This window comes from Rhinatrema bivittatum, chromosome 13 (genome assembly GCF_901001135.1).
Source record: "Rhinatrema bivittatum chromosome 13, aRhiBiv1.1, whole genome shotgun sequence".
In the NCBI taxonomy this organism is placed as follows: Eukaryota; Metazoa; Chordata; class Amphibia; order Gymnophiona; family Rhinatrematidae; genus Rhinatrema; species Rhinatrema bivittatum.
Genome location: NC_042627.1, coordinates 745,848 through 773,532, shown reverse-complemented (window position 1 = coordinate 773,532; position 27,685 = coordinate 745,848). Strand labels below are relative to the sequence as shown.

The 27,685-nt window shown below is 43.9% G+C and overlaps 1 protein-coding gene across 2 annotated transcripts in view; it reads right to left on the bottom strand.

The window, feature by feature from the left end:
• LOC115074684 (membrane-spanning 4-domains subfamily A member 4A-like) overlaps positions 1–27,685 on the bottom strand; it is a 39,584-nt gene continuing 11,899 nt past the window's right edge. Inside the window, exons 4-7 of one of the 2 annotated variants that reach the window (XM_029574375.1) lie at positions 25,674–25,730; positions 20,367–20,522; positions 15,854–15,976; positions 1–6,133 (exon numbers count right to left, since the gene is read on the bottom strand). In XM_029574375.1, coding sequence (XP_029430235.1) covers positions 6,041–6,133; positions 15,854–15,976; positions 20,367–20,522; positions 25,674–25,730 — 429 coding nt within the window. In that variant the 3' untranslated portion in view covers positions 1–6,040. The remainder of the gene's footprint in view (positions 6,134–15,853; positions 15,977–20,366; positions 20,523–25,673; positions 25,731–27,685) is intronic. The other variant, XM_029574377.1, reaches the window with a different exon arrangement.

Sequence of the window (27,685 nt, the reverse complement as noted above, 5' to 3'; positions counted from 1 at the left end):
GAATGTACAGAAATATTTTATTATTCATAACTTTTTTTTATAGTATAGTAAAAGGATACATTTAAACCTACAGTGTGAGTAGTGAGGTGATAGTTTGTTCTCATGATGTTCCCTGTACGTACCCAGATCAGTCCAGACCCTGGGTTATCTCCCTCTTCCAGCAGATGGAGTCAGAGCAAAAATCCGAGAGGCCACCCATATATAATAAGCAGGCTCCCTCTCTGCGGGCCCTCAGCATTTCCTCTGACTCCGCAGATGAGGGTTGCACCTGCGGTTCCCCCTTTGCTGTCAGAGAAGAGAGTTTTCTTTTCTGGTTGTTTCTCTCTACTGTGGATGGATCAAGTTTGATTTAAAAATAAAAAAAAAGGAAAAGTAGAGCATGAGAGACGCCTGCCTTCCTCCTCCTCTCTGCTTCAGTTTGCAGACTGATCTGATGCTGACTCATTTACAGCAATAAATAACTTTTAGCGCCTTGTATAGCGCTTGAGGTCGAAGCCCTTTTCAGTCGTGCTTGAGCGCTCCTGCTGCCATCTCCGGCAGTTTTCGGGGGCTAACATTTTTTCTCTGTGTGCCGGCGCCTTCCCCCATGCCGCGGTCGCCGCGATGTAGCGCTTGCAGAGAGCTCGCTTTGCGGCTCTCCCGGGCGGGACTTTGCTCGCGGTGTCTCCCCAGTGGGGAAAGACCCTCAAGCCCAGGAGCATGCTCTTCATCCCGCGGCCATGCATGGTCTGAGTCTGGTAGGCCAGCCCCGTCCCCGCTTTGCGTGGGAACAGCGGCCATTTTGCCGGCAGGGGATTCAGTCTCTCCTCAGCATGAGGAGATGGGAGATTTTGGCCGGTCGCCTTCCCCACCGGTTTTGCTCCCAACCAACCTCCCAGCCATGGAGGCACCTTCGGGGGACCCTCCTCGGATACCTCCCGCGCCCTTGCCCCCCACCCCCCCAGGGGTCCACCGGAGCCATTTTCAGCAGAGTTCATCCTGCTGATGCATAACGTTTATTTGGCTAGACAGAGCCAGCCACCAGACCTAACTGCCATCCCTACTCCACCTAAGATATCCAGGCTGGAGGTCTTGCTGCCTGTGCCACCCTTGCCGGTTCCACAGGACACCGCTGACTCAGTCCACATTCAGGGTGCAGGAGGCTGTCCGGGACCAGCGGACCCTCAGAGTCCCTTCCGTGTTCGGGTGGTGTCGTCCTCTGTCGTCCCGATCATAGATCTGGCTCCGGATCCTCTCGTGGACCCAGATCTGGATGATCTGGGGTCCCAGACGCAGTTGGAGGGAGATGATTCACGCGTGTTGTGCCTTTTTCAGCGGGACAAGCTGCAGCCTATTATCCCGCATGTGGTGCAGGAATTGGATATGGACCCGGTTCTGGAGACTCCGGGTCCACAGATGGGGAATAAGTGTGGAGACCCCATCCTAGCAGGCCTTCGGCCCCCCGGCCAGGTCATTCCCATCTCATGGTTTTGGAATTACTCTTTCGAGAGTGGGACACTCCGGAGGCTTCCCTCCAGGTCGGCAGGGTGATGAATAAACTGTATCCGCTCCCTGAGGACTTCCTGGAGTTCCTCAAGCTTCCAAAGGTTGATTCTTCGTTGATGGTGGTGACAAAGAGGACCACCATCCCGGTCACGGGGGGTGCCACCCTGAGGGACGTTCAGAATAGAAAGCTGGAAGTCTATCTGAAGAGGATTTTTGAGGTCTCCACTTTGGGTGTCCGAGCGGCGGTCTGTAGCTCGTTCATGCAGAGAGCAGGTCTCAGATGGGTACAGCAGCTCCTGGGGACTCAAGAGCTACCTCTGGAGGAGGCACAACTGGCTGAGCGCCTGGAAGTGGTCCATAGCATATGGGGTGGATGCTCCATATGACCTTTACGAGTACTGGCCAGATCCATGGTCTCGGCGGTCTCGGCCAGATGTCTCCTCTGGCTCCGTAACTGGTCGGCGGATGCTTCTTCGAAGGCTCAGCTCGGATCCTTGTCGTTTAAGGGCAAGTTACTGTTTGGCGAGGAGCTGGACCAGTTGATTAAGTCACTCGGGGAGAACAAAGTTCATAAGTTGCCGGAGGATTGGCCTCGTCCAACAAGAACATTTGGTGCTACCCGCAGCTGTTTACGGAGTCAGCGACGTTTTTGGCAATCCAGACTGGTTAATCAGAGGCCTCCCTCCTCTCAATCCCAAGCCTGGCCTTATTCTTTTCGGGGAAGACGGCCATCCCGAGACGCTTTGTCCCAAGGGTCAGCTTCCAAGCCTACCCAATGAAGTCTTGCCGGTCCACTCTTCGGTTCCTCGTATAGGGGGTCGCCTATCTCTCTTCTACGAGGAGTGACCAGGATAACTACCGACCGTTGGGTCCTGGATATTCTAAGAGAAGGCTATGCCTTAGAGTTTGCTCGACCCCTTAGAGACAGGTTTGTATTCTCTCCTTGCGGACCTCAGAAGTAGGCGATCGTGCACCAGACGCTGGATTGGCTCCTCGGCTTGGGGCTATCCGGCCGGTTCCGATGTCGGAACTCGGGTCAGGCATTTATTCCGTTTACTTCATGGTCCCCAAGAAGGAAGGCTCCTTCCGCCCGATTCTGAACCTCAAGCTGGTAAACAGGGTGCTCAAGATCCCACATTTTCGCATGGAAACGTTGCACTCTGTCATGGCTGCAGTGCATTGCGGGGAGTTCCTAGCATCCTTGGATCTGACAGAAGCCTATCTCCATATTCCGATTCTGCCAGAACATCAGAGGTTTCTTCGCTTTAAAATCCTCAGCCAGCATTATCAGTTTCAAGCTCTGCCATTCGGCCTAGCAACAGCACCTTGCACCTTCACCAAGGTGATGGTGGTAATGGCATCGGCACTCCGGAGAGACGGGATTCTGGTCCACCCGTACTTGGATGATTGGCTCATCTGAGCAAAGTCCGAAATCCAGTGTCAGCAGTTGGTCAACAAGGTTTTACATCTTCTTCGCTCTCTCCGCTGGGTCGTCAACTTGGCCGAGAGCAGTCTCGTGCCATCATAGGAGCTCGATTTCCTGAGGGCCCATTTCAGCACCAAGCTGGGCAAAGTCTTCCTCTGACAAGAGCGGGCACAGAGTCTTCTGGCACAGCTACGGCGATTTCTTTGCCTCTCACTCCCGACTGCGTGACTACCTGCAGGTTCTGAGTACTATGGCTTCCACTATAGATGTGGGCCCGTGGGCTTTTGCGCATATGCATCCTTTGCAGAGGGCATTGCTCTTCCACTGGAAGCTGGTCTCCCAGGATTATCAGGCACCCCTGCCGCTGCCAGAGGTAGCCAGACACAGCCTCTCCTGGTGGCTCCACCTGGATCACTTGCTGCAGGGGTTGGAGCTGGAAGTTCCACAATGGATCATGATCACCTCGGATGCCAGCCTCTCCGGTTGGGGGGCAGTGTGCGGGAGAAACTCAATTCAGGGTCAATGGACGGAGGGGCAGTCAGCGTGGTCCATCAATCGATTGGAGACTAGGGCAGTTCGCCTATCCCTGCACCAGTTTCTCTCTCTGATTCAGGGCAGAGCCGTCAGGGTGCTCTCGGACAACGCAATCACAATGGCTTACATAAATTGCCAGGGAGGCACAAGAAGTCGGCAAGTCTCTCTAGAGAAGGACCGCCTCATGGACTGGGCGGAGTGCCATCTGTCTTGCTTGGTGGCTTCCCACATAGCCGGGGTAGACAATGTCCAAGTGGATTTTCTGAGCCGACAGCGCATAGACCCAGGGGAGTGGGAACTCTCCCAGGAGGTGCTGGATCTTATTTTCGGCAGGTGGGGAGTTCTCCCACTTCGACTTCATAGCCACCCAAAGGAACGCGAAGGCTCCACGCTTCTTCAGCCGCAGAAAGGAGCACGGCGTGGAGGGCGTGGATGCCCTGGTTCTTCCATGCTCCAGAGCTGTTACTCTATGTGTTCCCACCGTGGCCTCTGATCGGGAAAGTGCCGCACAGAATAGAGTACCATCGGGGACACGTTATTCTAGTAGCGCCAGAGTGGCCTTGGAGACTGTGGTATGTGGACTTGATCAACCTAGCCGTGGACGGTCCTCTTCGGATCGGACATCTGCCTCATCTGCTTCACCAAGGTCCCATATTTTTCGACCAGGCAGATCGCTTTTGTCTTGCGGCTTGGCTTTTGAACGGCGCCGGCTGAGGCGTCAAGGATATCAAGAAGATATGATTGCAACGCTTCTCAAGGCTAGAAAGACTTTTACTTCCATCTCCTTTGTCCGGGTCTGGAAGATTTTCAAGGCTTGGTGTGAGGCAGTACCGGTTCTTCCCCATCAGGCATCTGTTCCTTAGATTCTTTCCTTTTTGCAACAAGGTCTGGATAAAGGTCTGGCCTACAATTCTCTGAGGGTACAAGTGGCTGCTCTGGGAGCTCTCCGTCCTAGTCTCCCAGGGTCTTTACTTTCAGCCCATCCGGACATAGTCCGTTTTCTACAGGTGTAAAGCACGTTAAACCACCGACACAGGCGCTTACGCCTTCATGGGATTTAAATTTGGTTCAGCGGATCCTTGCTGGTCCGCCTTTCGAGCCTTTAAAAAGGGCATCTCTGAAGGATCTCACGCTTAAGACTGTGTTCTTGGTGTCCATTTCCTCCACTCCAGGATTTCGGAAATTCAAGCCTTGTCATGTCGAGAACATTATCTTTGTTTCACGGACTCAGGAGTTTCTCTGACCATAGTGCCATCATTTCTACCTAAGGTCGTCTCAACTTTTCATTTGAATCAGTCAGTGGAGCTGCCCTCCTTCTCAGACGAGGATTCCAGGGAGCTCAGGCAACTTGATGTCAGGCGTGTCCTCATTCGATATCTGGAAGTGATGAATGATTTCCGCCTTTCAGACCATCTGTTTGTCTTATGGCATGGACCCAAGAAGGGCCACCAGGCGTCGAAAACTTCCACTGCACAGTGGTTAAAAGAAGCTATTCTTCGGCTTACATAGGAGCGGGTTCTTCCCCTCTGGAGGGTGTTAAGGCTCATTCGCTCCGTGCTCAAGTGGCGTCTTGGGCAGAAAGTCATTCTGTGTCTCCGCAAGAGATTTGTCGAGCAGCTACTTGGAAGTCTTTGCACACTTTTGCTCATCATTACCGGCTAAACCTCCAAGCCCTGGTCCTTGGGCCTCAGGTACTGCAAGCAGGGCTAGCTGGGGCCCACTCTAAGTAGGGAAGCTTTGGTATCTCCCAGGGTCTGGACTGATCCGGGTACATACAGGGAAAAGAAAATTATTCTTTACCTCTTATTTTCGTTCCTGTAGTACCACTGGATCAGTCCAGAATCCCACCCTAACGCTACCAGCTCAAATATGCAGTTACTATATGATTCAGTACTGTTTGGACATTGTTGTTTGTTCTTTTTGCAAGTTGCTGTTTCGGGATGTCTTGTTCTCATCCCAGGTTACCAATTATTATCTTTGATACCTTGCTCCATCCAATACTATCTTTTCTTCTTGCTTTGATATGCTTCATACTGAGGGCCCGCAGAGAGGGAGCCTATTTATATATGGGTGTCCTCTCGGATTTTTGCTCTGACTCCATCTGCTGGAAAGGGGAGATAACCCAGGGTCTGGACCTGATCTGAGGTACTACAGGAACGAAAATTAACAGGTAAGGAATAATTTTCTTATATGCACTGCTACAACAGATATATATTATATGTAAGCATAAAGCTGGTCAGTGCTTGCTACATACATTTTACACCAGCAAGCAGAGGTATCATTACTGAGATAAGGACAAGTTGGGAACCAATTAGAAGCATTCATGATTCTTTCTATGCTCCTCAGCACTTTCACAACTCAAGGCATAAAGTACAAGTGTGGGGTTTGGAGTGAGCAGTAAGTTCACATCCCCTGCACCTCATACATCTCATGTATATAGAACATTAACTGTAGAGCAGTCACAGTGGCCTGTACTGAAGACAGCTTTGGAATATGACTTCCCGGGATGAGAAAAAGCTTACAAAAGATGCTGGAGGTCTCAGCTCCCTGGGGATCTCCTCTATGGCTCCAGCATAGTGCCCCTCAAGTAACATCTCACAGGCTCTTTGCTTCTTCATAAGTAGGTGGAGAACTGCTGAGATTTGTGACAGCTGGACTGGGAGCAGTGTTCTGGTAAATTACTACGTTCTGCAAAACAAAACAAGAGAAATCAGGGCTCTGCAGGATGGCTTGCTTTTTACATCATGAAGGGAACAAAGATCTCAGGGCAGCCTGAATCTTTAGCATAGAGGCAGGGGGTTCTGGCATAGGGTTTGGGTTTATCCCGGTATTTTTCTAGGCACATTGATACCTGGTCTTACTTCTTTATGTTTTATATGCTATTTATCGCTGAATCTTGGCATTCAGATACAGATGATGTACTTTTGAAAGGTTTATGTCCTCCAGACTACACCTATACAGGGGTATCTTGCAAAGAGAGAAAGAAGGTGGGGTATTAGTATTATTTAAAAAGAAATTAGGTTTAGTCTCCTTCGATTACTATGATTATTGTGAAGGCATGTTATTAAGATTTGAAACATTGATATTTTGTTTACTGTATTTTACTATGTAAATGTTGAAATGTATTCAGAGTTATTGAATCTGTTTGCCTGTTTGCAATTACAAATTGGGAGATTTTCATTTGCAATATGATGATGAGTCATCATTAGTTAAAACTAAGAAGGGAAAAGAAAAGAAAGAAAAGGAAGGGAAAAGAAGCGAGAAGGGCAGGAGCACCAACAAGCCCCGCCCCCACCGACATCATCAACAGGAGTCGCTCTTTTAACAGTGACTACACCACGAACAACTCAGCAGCAGGCACCCGACCCCTTCTAATTCAAAAAAGAAGGGAAAAGAAAAGGAAGGGAAAGGAAAGGAAAGTGAGAAAGGCAGAAGTACCAACACACACCTGACCCGGAGCCCCGCCCCCACCGACGTCATCAACACCGGAGAACACCCTCTACCAACAGGGGTCGCTCTTCTAATGGCGACTGCACCGCAAAGAGCTCAGAGGCAGGCACCCGACCCCCTTCTAATTCAAAAAAGAAGGGAAAAGAAAAGGAAGGGAAGGGAAAGGAAAGGAAAGTGAGAAGGGCAGGATCACCAACAAACACCCGACCCGGAGCCCCGCCCCCCCACCAACGTCATCAACCCTGGCGAACACCCTCACCTGAATCTCACAATTCAAAAGAAGAGTGATACCTAGGTGTCGCACTCCCCTTTGTGCACCCCTTAGTGCAAACCTTAGGACTTCACAAACCAGAAATTCCTACTATCAATACCTCTTCGCAACCTTCCACCTAACCAAAATGGAAACCACCAGCTCCCTCCTAAAAATACTTCAAATGAAAAAAAACAGGATTTACAAGAAAACAAGTAAGTTCATTCTCTCAAATTCAACATACAGAAATCTAAATACATACTCAAAATGCATATTCTTATCATTCATCCTTATTAATGCACAATCAATAGTTAAAAAAATGCCTATCATCTCAGACTTACTCTTTGATAAACCAGATTTCATAGCTATCACTGAAACCTGGATAAAAGACTCTGACAATGTCCTAATTAACCAAATAGAAGACCCATCATACAAATTATTCACAATCCCCAGACCAAAAAAAAAGGCGGTGGTCTAATGCTAATCATCAAGAAAAGCTTTCAAATGAAACTTACCACAGCTAAGTCATGCTCCCCTTTTGAAATAGCCCTATTTGACTCTTCAAAACTACAAATCTGTCTAATCTACTGACCTCCCGCAACCGTGGAACGAAATTGCTCCCCATTTATTGAATTCATGATTGCCAACCTAACCCTCAATAAACCAATTATTATCCTTGGCGACTAACTTACACATGGATACATGCCCCCTATCAAACACATGTAAAACAATCACAGATGCTCTTTCAACAATGGGAGTAGAACAAATAGTCAACGGATCAACACACAAAGCAGGTCACACTCTTGACCTAATTTTCATTAACACCAACATCTGGAACTCACATCACATAAAAATCACCGAAATCCCATGGTCAGACCACTACCTCATCCATACCACCCTTACTCAGAACAGTATACCCACCACAACAGAAAACTACAAAAAAAAAATTCATATCGCCCGCCCTTTGATAGCGAAATACTGCAACAAAATCTCCAAGATGAACGCAAGAATATTGATCTTACAAACACTGAAACAGCAACAACATCATGGATAAACATTACCAAATCCATAACTGATAGAACAAACCCAATCATCACAAAAACATTTAAAAAATCCTAAATATAAAATCAATGGTACAACGACACCATAAAATCAGCTAAATGAGAACTCAGGAAAAAAGAAAGATTCTGGCGACAGAATAAAACCTCTCCATCACTCAATGCATACCGATCCCATTTAGCAAATTGCAAAAAACTCATCCATAATACAAAGAAAGAATTCTACTCAAACAAAATAATCAAATACCAACAGAACCCTAGAATGCTTTTCACCATAGAAAAAAACCTCATCAAATCACTTAATGAAACAAGAGCACCTCCAAACACATGCAAAAGCAATGACTTTGCAGAATACTTTACTGAAAAAAAAATCAGAAAACTATTAAACAACTCTAACATCTACACCACTTCACACACCCAATTTCCTATACCATCTCTGGAAATAACAACACGAATGAATGAATGAATGAATTCGACTTTGCCTCAATACTTGAAATCCAAAAAATAATCAGAAAAATGAACCCAGAAAACCACTCCATTGACAGCATCCCCATACAAACAATTAAACTACTTGATATCTCAATAATAAAATCATTAACGGACATAGTCAACCTCTCCCTCACTGAAGGGATATATCCTGAATGCCTAAAATCTGCAATCATCAAACCACTAATAAAAAAGATCAACCTAGATCCAGAAAACATCCAAAACTACAGACCCATATCTAATCTACCTTTCATTGCAAAAATCATAGAAAAAAACGTTCACTCCCAACTATCAGAATACTTAGAAACGAACAACATACTTCAACCCACTCAATTTGGTTTCAGAAAAAACTTAAGCACGGAAACATTACTCCTTTCACTTAAAGACACAGTTCTTTGAGGATTCGACAAAGGACAAAGTTACATTTTAATAGACCTGGATTTGTCAACCGCGTTTGACACAGTCAACCATGCCATTTTACTTGACAGATTGTCTGAAATAGGAATATCAGGCACTATTCTAAAATGGTTCACCTCATATTTATCCCAAAGAAGTTTCCAAGTAATATTCAACAACAACCTATCAAATAACGTGAACCTAAATACAAGAGTCCCACAAGGATCTGCACTCTCAGCAACACTTTTTAACATCTATCTCCTACCTATTTGTCACACACTGGATCATCTGGGTTTGACCCATTTCCTTTACTCTGATGACATTCAAATATTAGTCCCAATTCAAAATACGCTCGAAGAAGCCTACAAGAAAATAACCTCTTATCTCTAAAAAATCAAGCAATGTCTCTCCAACTTAAAACTCATAATTAACATTGAAACAACTGAATTAATCATCCTTGACAAAAAAATCAATGATTCACCCAGACAATCACTCAAAACAGAAAACCCAGAAACAATAATCTCTCCTGTTGACCATGCCAGAAACCTCAGAATTACAATTGACAAAGAATTATCCTTCAAAACCCATATAACTAATAAAATCAAAGAAGGTTATCACAAATTATTGACACTCAGACATCTCAAACCCTTCCTCAATCAGAATGACTTTAGAACAGTTCTGCAACTATTACTATTTGCAAACCTGGACTACTGCAACGCCCTACTCCTCGGCCTCCCTTTTACCACCATACGTCCACTACACATACTGCAGAACGCAGTCGCCAGGATTCTTTCAGGAACCAAGAAACAAGAACACATTACACCTACTCTCATATCCTTGCACTGGCTCCAAATTAAATACAGAATACAATACAAAGTTTTATCAATCCTCCACAAATTAATCACAGGACAACAAAACTATTGGCTAACTGAACACATTGAACTACATGCTCCACAAAGGAATCTTCGCTCAATGAATAAAGGCCTCCTTAAAATCCCTCACGCAAAAATCACGCATCTAGTATCAACCCGAGATAGAGCTATATCCATCGCCAGCCCATCTCTATGGAACTCATTACCCCTCAATCTAAGAACTCAATTTGACACCAAAACTTTCAAAAAAGACTTAAAAACCTGGCTTTTTACCAGAACCTTCTTAGATGATCTTAACTACCAATACCAACAAGCTCCCAACCAGACAACTCCAAAGAAAACAGACACACCACCCTATCAATCTATGATGGATCAATAAAACCACGAACTCTACAATAGACATCTAAGAACTTTTTTCCTTTATAAACTAACCCCTCTATTACCCTCCCAATGTTACCAAACTTTATCTTTGAAATTCTTTGTTAAAACTCTAATGTTACTCTCCTAATATTTCTTGTCCTGTAAACTGTTATGATGGCAAAACCGAATATATGGTACAAAAACATGTTAAAATAATAAATAAATAAATAAATAAAACTTTAAAATCTGCTATGTTAACACTGGGTTTACAACAACTAGTTTCTTTTCTGACTCAGAGTGGGACATATTATTGATAGGTTTTCAGTAACTAATACCCAATCTTCTGATGAAAAGTATTATTTTTACACAAAGCATCTTAGTACCATGGTCTGATCACCAGTTATTGTTGTTTATCATTTACCAGTAAAAAAATAGTAGCCGGATGCATTTGAGGCTGCTCCTATCGGGTCCTTGTTTTTTCCTGGATATGCCTCATTCAGCTAGGAAACTGTGGGCCAGAGAACAAGAGGCCTTGTCCATTTCTTCAATGACTCAAGTTCTGGGCCCGATGGATGCCCATGTGCAACGGAGAAATCACTGGAGAATGTTTGGGAGGAAGTTGGACCTGACACTCTCCCAAAGTTAGAAACAACTTTTTCACCAGAGGAATGGACAGCTCCGGCTATAAATGCTGAGGCAAGATCTTTAACTCAGCCCTGAGGAAATGAGTTGCCCAAAAAAGGGGAAGGCATCTGTTAGGATTTGTAGGTATGTGGGCCCTGGGCCGAGGTGAGAGATGGTACCACCCACAGGGAGGAGCCCTGTGAGCCTCACCGTCGGGAGGTGAGGTCTCAGCGGACATCAGACACAGCTGTGGAATAGAGTCTTTATTAGAGAGATAGAGAGGCACTGCCCGTGAAGCAGGGAGTGCAGGAGAAAGACACAGAGTCTGTGCGATGGGGTATACCCAAGGGGAATACCTCTGTAGTGAAGATACAGCAATGGTCCATGGAGCGGAGTGGATGAGGCTCCACAGTAGAGATGATAGAGTAGTGGTCCGTGGAGCAGAGCACACCAGTGAAGGGTCCTCAGAAGAGATGATACGGTAGTGGTCCACAGCTGTTATTTCATGTGTTTTATGGATCCTTGGGTGGTGTGGATGTGACCACGCCCACGGGGAGGAGCCCTGTGAGGAGCCATAGCATTGGGCTAGACTCAGACACAAACACCAGAATTAATTCTGTATTTATACAGCTTGTAGATGGCCACAGGGTGGCAGTAGTGAGTTGCAGTCTCAGGGACCTCGGCAGAGGGAGCCCTTCTCTCCTGGAGTGACATCATGAGATTCTGCAGCAGGTTACCCAGCGAGGAGATACTGTGGATGACACAGACTAAGCAGTTGGCGTACTCACACGGTGTTAGCTGTAGATATGCAATTCCTCCAGATACGTAGGAAGTCCAGGCACCAAGGCAGGGAGAGCAGGCCCTCGAGGAGCGAGTACCTGTTTCCTGAAAGGCACCTGAAATAAAGCAGAGGGCCCCCGAGGAGTGGGTACCCAGGTTAGTAGTTACCCCGAAGGGCAGAGGGAAAGCATCCTGCTTTCTTACCACAGAAGAACGCAGGAGGGTATTCCTCTATGTCCATGGAATCCTCGGTTTTCCCTAAGTATACGTTCAAGATGGCTGTGCCTCTGCGCATCTTGAATTCACAAGACGGGGAGGACGACTGGAACACAGACCACTGCAACCCTCCTGGGGAGGGCCTTGAGGAGAGGGTACTGTTACGTCAGTCGGCCACGAATGCCACAGCCGACCATGCTCACCTATTTCTCGAGCCTGCCTCCAGTTTCACTGCGGCCGGGGAAAACGCCTGCAGCGCGTCGCTTCTGCTCGCGGCCTACCTAGCGGACAGAAGACCTCGCTCCGCGGCAGGGTCGGCTCCACCCCTGAGTCTCCTAGGCGCGTGTCGTCTGCAAGTTATTTAAAGGGCCCAGGGCAGGAGCCTTCGGCCGGACTCAATTAATGTCGTCAGTACTGAGGAACTATATATTTCCTCCCCCCGCTCTCTTCAGATGAGTTAGCAAGGAGTTTCCTATTTGCCTAATTCCACTCCAAACCTGGACTTCCTGTTCCTGTTGCTCTTTGGGTCTCGGCGCTCGGAGTATCCGCTCCTCGGGGTCTCTTCTGCGTTCCTCGGAGGGCCTTCCTGCTTGTGACTCTGCCGACCCATTGCTTCGGAGCTACTCTGGGACTGCCATCTGTGAGTAGTACTTTGACTACAACCTTGCCACTTGCTGGTCCTTCTGCGGTGTACCCCGTGCCAAGGGCCATTACCGCTCCTCTTCAGCTTAGCCGCTCCTGGACATCCTGAGCTGAGTGATTCCACTGCTTCATCTACCGCATTCCTCGGACTGCCTACACCTCAGTCATCAACATCAGTGCAGACTCCTCGGCATACCCCGCACTGCGGGCCACTACCGGATCTGTAACCTGAGGTATTCCTACTGTCTGAGGGAACTTCCTGACATACCCCGCACTGCGGCCACTACCGGATCTGTAACCTGAGGTATTCCTACTGTCCGAGGGAACTTCCTGACATACCCCGCACTGCGGGCCACTACCGGATCTGTAACCTGAGGTATTCCTACTGTCCGAGGGAACTTCCTGACATACCCCGCACTGCGGGCCACTACCGGATCTGTAACCTGAGGTATTCCTACTGTCTGAGGGAACTTCCTGACATAACCCCCGCACTGCGGCCACTACCGGATCTGTAACCTGAGGTATTCCTACTGTCTGAGGGAACTTCCTGACATACCCCGCACTGCGGGCCACTACCGGATCTGTAACCTGAGGTATTCTACTGTCCGAGGGAACTTCCTGACATACCCCGCACTGCGGCCACTACCGGATCTGTAACCTGAGGTATTCCTACTGTCTGAGGGAACTTCCTGACATACCCCGCACTGCGGCCACTACCGGATCTGTAACCCTGAGGTATTCCTACTGTCTGAGGGAACTTCCTGACATACCCCGCACTGCGGCCACTACCGGATCTGTAACCTGAGGTATTCCTACTGTCTGAGGGAACTTCCTGACATACCCCGCACTGCGGCCACTACCGGATCTGTAACCTGAGGTATTCCTACTGTCTGAGGGAACTTCCTGACATACCCCGCACTGCGGGCCACTACCGGATCTGTAACCTGAGGTATTCCTACTGTCTGAGGGAACTTCCTGACATACCCCGCACTGCGGCCACTACCGGATCTGTAACCTGAGGTATTCCTACTGTCCGAGGGAACTTCCTGACATACCCCGCACTGCGGCCACTACCGGATCTGTAACCTGAGGTATTCCTACTGTCTGAGGGAACTTCCTGACATACCCCGCACTGCGGGCCACTACCGGATCTGTAACCTGAGGTATTCCTACTGTCTGAGGGAACTTCCTGACATATCCCGCACTGCGGCCACTACCGGATCTGTAACCTGAGGTATTCCTACTGTCTGAGGGAACTTCCTGACATACCCCGCACTGCGGCCACTACCGGATCTGTAACCTGAGGTATTCCTACTGTCTGAGGGAACTTCCTGACATACCCCGCACTGCGGCCACTACCGGATCTGTAACCTGAGGTATTCCTATTGTCTGAGGGAACTTCCTGACATACCCCGCACTGCGGGCCACTACTAGATCTACATCATCAGTGGTATCTCCTGGGTATACCTCACTGCTCAGAACTGTTACACTTCATTCCCGCTCTGGGGGTCCTAACATTCTTTCCCTTACCGTAAAGCCTCTCTCTGTAGCTGTCTCCTGTGCTCCTGAGACCAAGCCTACCGACGGTGAGACATCCCTCATCTCGGCCCAGGGTTCACATCCATACAAAAACATAACAATTTGTTACCAAAATCATCCATTGTACCTGAAGACTGGAGGGTGGCTAACCCCAATATTTAAAAAGGGCTCCATAGGCAATCTGGGAAACTACAGACGAGTTAGCCTGACATCAATGCCAGGAACAATAGTGGAAACTGTTTTTAAAGTGCAAAATCACAGAACATATAGAAAGACATGGTTTAATGGAACAAAGTCAGCATGGCTTTACCCAAGGCAAGTCTTGCCTCACAAATCTGCTTCACTTTTTTTTAAGGAGTTAATAAACTTGTAGATAAAAGTGAATCAGTAGATGTAGTGTATTTGGATTTTCAGAAAGCATTTGACAAAGTTCCTCATGAGAGGCTTCTAGGAAAAGTAAAAAGTCATGGGATAGGTGGTGATGTCCTTTCGTGGATTGCAAACTGGCTAAAAGACAGGAAACAGAGAGTAGGATTAATTGGACAATTTTCTCAGCGGAAGGGAGTGGACAGTGGAGTGCCTCAGGGATCTGTATTGGGACCCTTACTTTTCAATATATTTATAAATGATCTGGAAAGAAATACGACGAGTGAGGTAATCAAATTTGCAGATGCTACAAAATTATTCAGAGTAGTTAAATCACAAACAGATTGTGATAAATTGCAGGAAGACCTTGTGAGACTGGAAAATTGGGCATCCAAATGACAGATGAAATTTAATGTGGATAAGTGCAAGATGATGCATACAGGGAAAAATAACCCTTGCTATAGTTACACAATGTTAGGTTCCATATTAGGAGCTACCACCCAAGAAAGATCTAGGGGTCGTAGTGGATAATACATTGAAATCGTCAGTTCAGTGTGCTGCAGCAGTCAAAAAAGCAAACAATGTTAGAAATTATTTGAAAGGGAATGGTAAATAAAACGTAAAATGTTATAATGCCTCTGTATCACTCCATGGTGAGACCGCACCTTGAATACTGTGTACAATTATGTTCGCCGCATCTCAAAAAAGATATAATTGCGATGGAGAAGGTACAGAGAAGGGCTACCAAAATGATAAAGAGGATGGAACAGCTCCCCTATGCAGAAAGACTAAAGAGGTTAGGACTGTTCAGCTTGAAGACAAGACGGTTGAGGGGGGGATGTGATAGAGGTGTTTAAAATCATGAGAGGTCTAGAACAGGTAAATGTGAATCGGTTATTTACTCTTTCGGATAATAGGAGGACTAGAGGGCACTCCATGAAGTTACCATGTAGCACAGTTAAAACTAATCGGAGAAAGTTCGTTTTCACTCAATGCACAATTAAACTCTGGAATTTGTTGCCAGAGGATGTGGTTAGTGCAGTTAGTATAGCTGTAAAAAAGGATTGGATAAGTCCATTACCTGCTATTAAGTTGACTTAGATAATAACCACCGCTATTACTAGCAACGGTAACATGGAATAGACTTAGTTTTTGGGTACTTGCCAGGTTCTTATGGCCTGGATTGGCCACTGTTGGAAACAGGATGCTGGGCTTGATGGACCCTTGGTCTGACCCAGTATGGCATGTTCTTATGTTCTTATCTGAATTATCCTAACTCAAACATCTTGAGTCTTCCCAAAACAAAAGAAAAATGGTGGCAGAAAGTCATATGCAGAGAAATAGAGAAAATAAAAGTGATGACCATTACCACTTCACTATATGCAGTACGACAGACAGCTTTGCAGGCGAAGGCAGATGTGGAGATGGAGACACAGAACTCCAGGATCGTGAAGACCAAGAGCATGTACATGCTACCGATATATTCAGTCGTCTGTTAAAGTAACCAGAGAGAAAGTTACACCAGACCTGAGAACATATATCAGCAAGAGAAAGGGAATAGACAGATCATACATCCACAGAAAAACATAATACAGGAACTGAAAAAAAACTGAAATCATTAACCTTATTCCAGAGAGGTTTCTGGCTCCTTCCCTCCAGAACAGATTTTCTTATCAAAGATTAAATAGGTGCATTAATTTAAAATAGAAGAGAATAATACAAATAATAAGTCCATTTTTGGTTCAGTTCATTTCAAATGAAACATATGGAGGAGCCCTCTAAAAACATTTTTCAATTGCAGATACAGTAAAATCTATGAGGCAAGAAAAATTGAAGGATTTTTTTTTTCTTGAAGCTAGATAGAGCGGAGCTGGGATGGAAAGGTACAAGGAAGAAGCATGATCAATCGAGGTGAAGCACTCTTTGACTCAACCTATTCCAGTGTGATTTCCTCTTTCTAATGCTGATCATAAAGAATGCTTACAAATGAAACTTACCACAGCTAAGATATGCTCCCCATTCGAAATTGCCCTTTGACTCTTCAAAGTTACAAATCTGTCTAGTATACTGTCCTCCTGCAACCTTAGAATGAAATTGCTCCCCATTTATAGAATTCTTGATTGCCATCCTAACCCTCAATAAACCAATCATTAACCTTGGCGATTTCAACTTACACATGGACACATGTCCCCTATCATCCACATGCAAAACAATCACAGATGCTTGCACAACAATGGGAGTAGAACAAATAGTCAACGGATCAACACACAAAGCAGGACACACCCTTGACCTAATTTTTATCAACACAGACATCTGGAACTCACACCACATAAAAATCACCGAAATCCCATGGTCAGACCACTACCTCATTCATGCCACCCTTACTCAAAACAGTATACCCAGCGAAACATTGCAACAAAATCTTCAAGAAGAACTCAAGAACATTGACTTCACAAACACAGAAACAGCAACAACATCATGGATAAACATTACCAAAGGCATAGCGGATAAAACAAACCCAATCATCATAAAAACAATAAAGAATCCGAAACAAAACAATCAATGGTACAACACCACCATAAGATCAGCTAAATGAGAACTCAGGAAAAAAGAAAGATTCTGGCGCAAGAACAAAACCTCCCCATCATTCAATGCATACCGATCCCATTTAACAAATTACAAAAAAAACTTATCCATAATACAAAGAAAGACTTCTACTCGACCAAAATAATCAAATACCAACAGAACCCCAGAATGCTTTTCGCCATCGTAAAAAACCTCATCAAATCACCTAATGAAAGAACACCACCTCCCAACACAACCAAAAGCAACGACTTTGCAGAATACTTCACTGAAAAAAATCAGAAAATTAATAAACAACTCTAACATCAACACCACCACACACACCCAAACTCCAAACCATCTCTGGAAATATCAACAACCAGGCATGAATTCGACTTTGCCTCATCACTTGAAATCCAAAAAATAATCGAAAAATGAATCCAGCAAGTCACCCCATTGACAGTATCCCCATACAAACAATTAAACTGCTTGACAACTCAATAATAAATTAATAACGGACATAGTCAACCTCTCCCTCACTGAAGGGATACATCCTGAATGCTTAAAATCAGCAATCATCAAACCATTAATAAAAAAGAACAACCTAGACCCGGAAAACATCCAAAATTATAGACCCATATCAAACCTACCTTTTATTGCAAAAATCATAGAAAAGATCGTCCACTCCCACCTCTCAGAATACTTAAAAACGAACAACATACTTCACCACACACAATTTGGTTTCAGAAAAAATTTAAGCATGGAAGCATTACTCTTATCACTTAATGACACAGTTCTTCAAGGGTTCGACAAAGGACTAAGTTACATTTTATTACTCCTAGATTTGTCAGCTGCCTTCGACACAGTCATCCATTCCATTCTACTCGACAGATTGTCTGAAATAGGGATAACAGGCACTATACTAAAATGGTTCACCTTCTATTTATCTCAAAGATGTTTCCAAGTAATATTCAACAACCTATGGTTCACCTTCTATTTATCTCAAAGAATTTTCCAAGTAATATTCAACAACAACCTATCAAATAAAGTGAACCTAAATACAGGAGTCCCACAAGGATCTGCCCTGTCAGCTACACTTTTTAACATCTATCTCCTACCAATCTGTCACAGATTGGATCGCGATGACTGACCCATTTCCTTTACGCTGATGACATTCAAATACTGGTTCCAAATCAGAATACGTTTGAAGAAACTTACGAGAAAATAACTTTCTATCTCTCAAAAATCAAACAATGTCTTTCCAACCTAAAACTCATAATAAACATCGAGAAAACTGAATTAATCATCCTTGACAAAAAAAAAATCAATGACTCACTCATACAACCACTCGAAACAGAAAACCCAGAAACAATAATCTCTCCTGTTGACCATGCTAAAAACCTTGGAATTACAATTGACAAAGAATTATCCTTCAAAACCCACATAACAAATAAAATCAAAGAAGGTTATCACAAATTACTGACACTCAGACGTCTTAAACCTTTCCTCACACAAAATGATTTTAGAATAGTCCTGCAACTTCTATTATTTGCAAACCTAGACTACTGCAATGCTCTACACTTTGGCCTCCCTTTTACTACCATCCGTCCACTCCAAATACTGCAGAACACAGCCACCAGAATTCTTACAGGAACTGTGAATCAGGAACATATTACACCAACTCTCATCTCCTTACACTGGCTCACAATAAAATACAGAATAGACTACAAAGTTTTATCAATCCTCCACAAAATAGATGGACAAGTAGCACTTTTTAGACATCTTGGCTAAGTGCCGCTACTTAGCCGCATAAATCAGAATTTATTTGGATAAGTGTTATTACTTTTCCGGATAAGTCCAGATCTGTGTAGGTCATGGTTTTTACATACGTGAGCATGTATGCATTCATATGTACTTGGATTTTATTACCTGCACATATCATTTGTACACAGGTTATAAACTACAGTAGTACATTTTTGTGTGCCATATACACTCCTATTTATATTTACAGTTGGTCTGACCCAGTATGGCATTTTCTTATGTTCTTCTGAACAGCTCCCCTATGAGGAAAGGCTGAAGAGGTTAGGGCTGTTCAGCTTGGAGAAGAGACGGCTGAGGGGGGATATGATAGAGGTCTTTAAGATCATGAGAGGTCTTGAATGAGTAGATGTGACTCGGTTATTTACACTTTCGAATAATAGAAGGACTAGGGGGCATTCCATGAAGTTAGCAAGTAGCACATTTAAGACTAATCGGAGAAAATTCTTTTTCACTCAACGCACAATAAAGCTCTGGAATTTGTTGCCAAAGGATGTGGTAAGTGCAGTTAGTGTAGCTGGGTTGAATAAAGGTTTGGATAAGTTCTTGGAGGAGAAGTCCATTAATGGCTATTAATCAAGTTTACTTATGGAATAGCCACTGCTATTAATTGCATCAGTAGGATGGGATCTTCTTAGTGTTTGGGTACTTGCTAGGTTCTTGTGGCCTGGTTTGGCCTCTGTTGGAAACAGGATGCTGGGCTTGATGGACCCTTGGTCTGACCCAGTATGGCAATTTCTTATGTTCTTAAGGGGTTCAGGAACAGTTTTGTAGGATGAGGACTGAGAGTTCATTTTAAAACATCAGGACCTGGGAGGGGCACGAATGGGAGGTTAGATTGGTTGCAAAGACATTTTAAAACAATAGGATTTGGGAGAGGGAGAATGGGAGCCAGATTGGGACTGTGGACAATTTTGCATATCTGGAATTCAAAGGGAGGTGATGGAAGAGAGATTGGGTGGCCAGGGAGATGTATGGGCTATAGCTGACCAGATTTAGGCCTATTGTTCCTAAATTTCTCACCTGCCTAAGCCCATCCCAGAGTATGCCCGCAATTTAGCTGTTCAGTCTGGTAACTTCTAGCCAGTTAAGTCTACTTGGCAGGGTAAATCTCTGACATTGGTCCCCGGTGTGCATAAGAATTAATAAAGCACAGACATTGCTTTTTAATTCCCTGCTCCATGAAAAACGTATCAGGCCATCCAAAGGCAGTTTCCCCATTCCCTGACCAGAGAATCTGAGCTATTGTGTAACAGTGGTACCTGCTGTCTGGATCACCTCATCTGGGCACTGGAAGACATGTGCTATAAACCTCTCTGACTATTGATTGTTGCTGGGATGCTGGGACTGGAGAAACTCAGAAGACGACTGGAGAAATATCTATGTTCAGTGTAAGGACTAGCTTCTCTCTGCTCCCCCGTGCACATTTGTATCTGTCCTTTTATTTTCATTTTATTTTATTTTTATTATTCAATGTGAGGATGAGGAGGTTGACTACGTACATGGACGTTGTACATCTTGTTGCAGGCTTCTGAGTCGCTGAATAAGCTGCACTGGTAATATGACCTATACTCCAGGACTGTTGTGCAGGGGTATATGATGATGGCAATCCCTGACGCCACAGCACTGACAATGTTCATACCAAGGCTGGCCCGGATCTGGGAAAAAGAAAAGAGACAAATTCATCTTTTTCTGTGCCTCTGCAGGTGCTGGATGGGCTCATTCAGAAGCAGGCAGCAGATGCTGGAGGTAAGTGCAAATTAATGCACTTCTGCTAGCAAGAAAGCACTCTTGGAGACTTCGAGCTGAATCAGAAAATATATAATTATGGCAGAATAAATGGCAGCATACGAAAGCCACTGCAAAAGATGGAAAACAGATCAGCACCTGACAAAAGTTCTACAAAACGCTGCCGCCAGAATCATCACTAACAGAAAATCCTCCCACATCACACCCACTCGCTGCCCATCACACAAAGAATCCAATATAAAACCCTCACCCTCATACACAAAAAAATAAACAACAACAAAATGAACTGGCTAAACGACGCAATACATCCATACCCCACACAAAGAACCCTCAGGTCCACCTACACTGGCCTTCTCTCCGTCCCCAATCTCAAATCTGCACACCTCAACGCAACCCACAAACGAGCCATAACAATAGCGGGCCCTACCCTATGGAACTCCCTCCCCACCCGTCTCAGAAATGAACCCTCATTGCAAGTCTTTCAAAAACATCTCAAAACATGGCTGTTCTTAAAAGCCTTCCCACCTGACCCTTAACCTGCCCGAACGCATCACATCACTCCCCCCTACGCAGGCATCTCTCCCCCTGACACTCCCACCCCTCTCTTACCTCCCTCCAATCAACCCTGATACCTGAATTATTTTATCAACAAGTCATACTCTATATATGTTATATGCTATAATTTTATTGTTCCATGTATTTCTGTTACAATTGTTATCATGTTATAATGTAAAATAGGGCAGCTATCGCCCTATTCTCTCAGTTACCTGGAAACCGATGTGATATCTCGATTGAATGTCGGTATATAAAAAATAAATAATAATTATAATAATTATAATAAAAGGTTAGCTGATGTTACAGGAACCGCCAATATTAAATAGACCTCAAAACACTGATCAGAATGACATCAGCCAAAAGCCTGAGAGCACAATAGGGTTTTCAGCTGTTTTTTTAAAGACTGTTAAGAATGCCTCAGCTCCTAAGTTCCCTGGGAGCTTATTCCACAAGGAAGAGTCAGCGGCTGACGAGCTCCTCTACCGTCTGCCAATCTGACTGAAGGAATATTTCAAAGATTTGTTAAGGCCTGAGATATGTAAATCTTAAAACCTCCAGAGTTTCACTATTTAAGGTCTCATGGATCAAGACTAGAATCCTAAATTTAATACAATATTGAACAAGCAGCCAATGTAGGGATAGCAGAATAGGAGAGATATGTTAATGCATTCCAGCTCCAATTAAAATCTGGGCAGCAGCAATCTGATCAGTCTAAAGTCTTGAAGGTTGAGACAGGTAAGCCTATCTATACTGAGCTGCAGTAAATCTCTAGACAATATCGCAAAGGACTTTATTTATCTATTTATTTAGATTTTTCAATAAACTTTACACAAGGATCTTTTCCTGGGTGGTTATTCCCAAAGAAGAACCCAGCGTTGTGTATATAGGGTGGATTTTAAAAGGTGCACGCAGTTCCCGGCACTCGCACATGGATGCACCAATTTTATAACAAGAGCTCATCATCGCACACATTTTATAAAATACAATATCCCATGCATACATGCGCGCCCGGTTTTATAATCAGCACGTGCATGTGCAGGTGGTGTCTGTCACATGCGCAACAGGGGAGGGGATTTTTAGAAAATACATGCAACGGCGCAGGAAGGCCTTTCCCAGTTCCCTAACCCTATCCTTCCTCTCTCTTCCCCGACCCTAATCTAACCCTACCTGGCCCCTAATTTTTTATTTTAATGCTTACTGCTCCTCTGGAGCAGAAGTATCTTCTACGCAGCTGCCGGCATGCACTGCCCCAGGACAGCATTTCATGGCGCTGTTCCGGCCCATCCCCACCCAGACCATGTCCCCTGCCCCGCCCCTGCATTTCTGCATGCAACAGGGGTTACGTGTGTGGCCAGGCCCTTTGTAAAATGCGCATAGCGTGTGCAGGGCCCGGTCACACGCGTAATCCCTGATTTTTATACACACGGGCCTTGTAAAATTGTCCCGAATGTGTATAGTTGGGATTAGTTTCCCCCTATAGGCATCACACTTTGCACTTTTCCATATTAAATTTCATCTGCCATTCAGATTCCCAGACTCCTAGGCTCGCTGATTCCTTCTCCAGTTCCTCTTAATGCTTTTGAATAATTTTATTTTTTCTGCAAATCTAATAGTTCCCTTTTCCATATCATTTATAAATATATTGACCACTATAAGTCCCAATACCACTATATGTGGTACTCCATTAATGGTACTCAAATAATTTTGGTGTTGCTACTCTCTATTTACTGTGGAAGTCTTTGGGATGTTGGAATTTTTACAGACACCCCATTTTTGTGCTGAATAAATGTAATATTATTTGAACCTCCAATTCACAGTATTGGCAGAGTAATTTGTTCCAGGTTTAAGTTCACCGGAGGTGGAAGCACCTGTGAACTGTTATTGGCATAAATAAGAATATAAGGTTTGCCATATTGGATCAGAACAAAGATCCATCAAGCCCAGTATCCTGTTTCCAAAAGTGGCCAATCTAGGATTCAAGTACCTGGGGGTAGATAGATTCCAAGCTGTTTATCCCAAGGATAGGAAGTGAATTTCTGCAACTCTTCTTTAATAATGGTTTATGGACCTTTCCTCCAAGTACTTGTCTAAAACCTTTTAAAACATAGCTATACTAACAGCTTTCACCACATCCTCTGGCAATGAATTCCAGAGCTTAATTATGCATTGAGTAAAAAAAATATTTTCTCTTATTAGTTTTAAATGTACAACTTAGTAAATTAATTCTGTGTCCCCTAGTCTTTGTATTTCTTTTTGAAAGAGTAAACAACTGATTCATGTTTACTAATTCCAATGCACTCATTTTATAGACCTCTATCATATCTCCCATCAGCCGTTTTTTCTCCAAGCTAAAAAGTCCTAACTTCTTCAGCCTTTCCTTATAGGGGAATCATTCCATCCCCTTTATCATTTTGGTTGCACTTCTCTGTACCTTCTAATTCTGCTATATCTTTTTTGAGATGTGGTGACCAGAACTGCACACAATATTCAAGGTGTGATGACACCATGGAGCAATACATAGGCATTATATTCTCTGTTTTATTCTCCATGTCTGTCCTAATAATTCCTAGCACTCTTTTTGGCTGCTGCTGCACACTGAGCAGAATATTTCAATGAATTATTAGGTATGAAATTTAGGTCCTTTTCCTGAATAGTGACTCCTAATGTGGAACCTTGCATGCTGCTGTTATAATTTGGGTTACTCTTCCCTAAATGTATCACTTTGAACTTGTGCAAATTAAATTTAATTTTCCAGTTGCATGCCCAGTCTCCCAGTTTTACAAGGTCCTCTTGCCATTTTTCACAATCTTTTTAAAATTTAACAACTTTGAATAATTTTGTGTTCTCATTTCCAGGTCATTTATAAATATGTTAAAAAGCAGTGGTCCTAGAACAAATCCCTGAGACATCCATTAATCACCTTTCTCCATTGAGAAAATTTACCATTTAGCCTCAATCTCTATTTTCCCAATCCACAATAAAGACATTTCCCCCTATTCTATGACTTTTTAATTTCCTAAGGTCTCTCATGAGGGAATTTGTGAAATGCTTTCTAGAAATCCAGAAACGCTATTTTTATTTAAATTCTTTTAATATACCGATGCTCAAGACAAAGTCTTATCGTACCGGTTTACAGTATAACCAGGGGAAACCAATAACCAGAAGAAAGGAAGTTACAATGAACAGGGATTACAATACAGGACAATTGAAAGAGGAAGAATTAGATTAACAAAGTTCTCCTAAAAGTAAAAAGAAATAGTACACCATTGATTAGCACTACATCAGCTGGATAACTTTTAACCACATGCTGATTTACACAGATTGGTGAGGCAAGATTTCCCTTGGCTAAATCTATGTTGGCTTTGTCCCATTAAACTATTCCTATCTATATGTTCAGTAATTTTATTCTTTAGGATAGTTTCTGACATTTTACCTGGCACAGACTTCAGACTCACTGACCTGTAGTTTCCTGGATTACCCTGGATCCTTTTTAGAAAAATTGGCATTGCATTAGCAACCCTACAGTCTTCAGGTACCATAGATGATAGTTTACAAATTACCAATATCAGGTGCACAATTTCATTTTTCATTTCTTTCAGCACTCTGGGCTGTATTACCATCTGGTCCAGATAATTTGCTACTCTTATATTGTCAATTTGCCTTAGTACAACTTCCAGGTTTCACAGATTTGTTTCAGTTCTTCTGAATCATTACCTTTGAATATAATTTCTGGCCATGGGTATTCCTTTTATTTCTTTCTCAGTGAAGACTGAAGCAAAGAATTCATTTAGTTTCTCTGCTATAGCTTTGTCATCCCTAAGTGCCCCTTTTACCCCTTGATTATCTAATGGTCCAACTGAGTCCCTCACAGGAGTTTTACTTTGAATGTACCTGAAAAAGGTTTTATTGTGAGAGTTTTTGCTTCCTCTGCAAGCATTTTTTCAAATTCTTTGTCTTTCTTATCAATTTTTTTGTATCCAACTTGCCAGTGCTTATGCTGTTTCCTTTATTTGGATCCCTTTTCCATTTCTTGAAAAATGTTCTTTTAGCTATTATAGCCTCTCTCACCTCACCTTTTAACCGTGCTGGTAGTCATTTAACCATCCTTCTGCCTTTTCTAATGCTTGGAATACATCTGGTCTGGGCTTCCAAAATGGTATTTTATTCAAAGTCTATGCCTTATGCAAACCTTTGCAGCTGCTCTTTTCAATAATTTTCCTAAGCCATTTACTTAAGGACTTTTGTTAGGTGAGTAGTTCCCTGTCCAGTAAAGAAAAACGTTTGAGCCTGGTCTCCTGCACCATCTGCTTGACCACTTTCACAGAAGTGGACTCCCAGCCACTGTTTTAATTTTATGTACTCTGGTTTGGATTTCAGAAACAATAAAAGAAGTCTGAGGGCAAAGAGACAAAAAACCCAAAACTATTCTTTGGTATTTCCAGCTATTAGGAGGCCCCTGGACACTGGTTTAGCCCTCCCACCCTATGACATGAAGAAATCTTTACCAGACGTATGGCAGGGTTGCGGGAAGCTGCGACAGACAGAGATCCAGACACAATGTACTGTCAAGAGAAAGAGGAGAGAGGCAAGGTAAGAATCTCACGATTGAAAACTGTTCAAGAAATAGAAAAGATATTATCATTTTACATTCCCAGGGTATAGAAACGGCCAAGGAATTTGGTGTAAGTATCATAGTAATACATTAATACCCTTCTAATACAAATCATGTCAATTCAGTAACACCACACTACCAAGGCAGAGTAACCAGCACACACATATAGATAAATACCCACAATAAAGTACTGTACTATTCAATACATGTCAATAAGATTATTTATTTTGAGAGCAGCAAGACAGCATTTATCTACAAAATAATGAAAGGACATGAACAAGTTAATGTAAATCGGTTATTTACTCTCTCATATAATAGAAGGACCAGTGGGCACTCCATGAAGTTAGCAAGTAGCTCATTTAAAACAAATCGAAGAAAATTCTTTTTCACTCAGTAGATAGTTAAGCTCTGGAATTCATTGCCAGAAGATGTGATTACAGCAGTTAGTTTAACTGGGTTTATAAAAGGTTTGGATAAGTTCCTAGAGGTAAAATCCATAAACTACTATTAATTAATAAGCAATAACAGATTTATTTAATGTTTGGCTACTTGCGAGGTACTAGTGACTTGGATTGGCCACTGTTGGAAGCAGGATGCTGGGCTTGATGGACCCTTGGTCTGACCCAGTATGACAATTCCTATATTTTTATGTTCTTATGGTGATGCAAGATTTCCCTTGGCTAAATCCGTGTTGGCTTTGTCCAATTAAACTATAGGGATGTGAATCGTTTTTCTGACGATTGAAAATATTGTACTATATTTTCAAAGTCGTCAAATCAGGGGCTCCACGAAACCGATAGGAAAACCCCACGAAATTGTTTGTGGGGTTCTCTTATCGTTTTGGGGAGGGCGGGAAAAACAGCACACAAAAACAACCCCTAAACCCACCCCGACCCTTTAAAACAGATCTCTTAGCTTCTCCCACCCTCACGACCCCCCCAAAACTTTAAAAGTACCTAGTGGTCCCTTGGGGGTCGCGGCAGTGACCTTCCGCTCTCGGCCCATCAGCTGCCACTAATAAAAATGGCGCCGATGGCCTTTGCCCTTACCACGTGACAGGGTATCCATGCCATTGGCCGGCCCCTGTCACATGGTAGGAGTAATGGACGGCCAGCACCATCTTTAAAAATGGCGTGGGCCATCCAGTGCTCCTACCATGTGACAGGGGCCGGCCAATGGCACGGATACCCTGTCACAGGGTAAGGGCAAAGGGCTATTGGCGCCATTTTTATTAGTGGCAGCCGATGGCCCGAGAGCGGGAGATCGCTCCCAGGACCTCCACTGGACCACCAGGTACTTTTAAAAAGTTTGGGGGGTGGGGGTTGGGAGGGTGGGGGAAGCTAAGGGATCTGTTTTAAAGGGTCAGGGTGGGTCTTTTGTTTATCGGCTCGGGCGCAGCCGATAAAAAAAACAAACCAATTGGACTGCATGAAAACTTTCACCATGTGAATCAGAACCGGAATCGGTTCCGATTCACATCTCTATTAAACTATGCTTATCTATACTGTATATTGAGCAATTTTGTTCATGATCGTTTCTACCATTTTGCCTGTCATGGATGTCAGACTCACTGGTCTGTAGTTTCCTGGATCACCCCTTAATCCCTTTTTAAAAATTGGTGTTACATTGGCAGTCCCACATGGGATTTCCATTCATAAAGATTCAACTGTGCATTTAGTCTCCTGCAGGATCTTTGCCCTGTTGGACACTGTGCCAAGCCTATCATAAAATGCCTCTCCCCTCCACACCACCACATCAAGTTGATCCATCTTATCATTGCGATATAATTTGTACCCTGATATAGCACTGTCCCATTGGTTATCCTCCTTGTAGGTCTCTGAGATGCCAGTTATGTCTCTCTCATCATTCAGTGCTATACACTCTAACTCTCCCATCTTATCATTG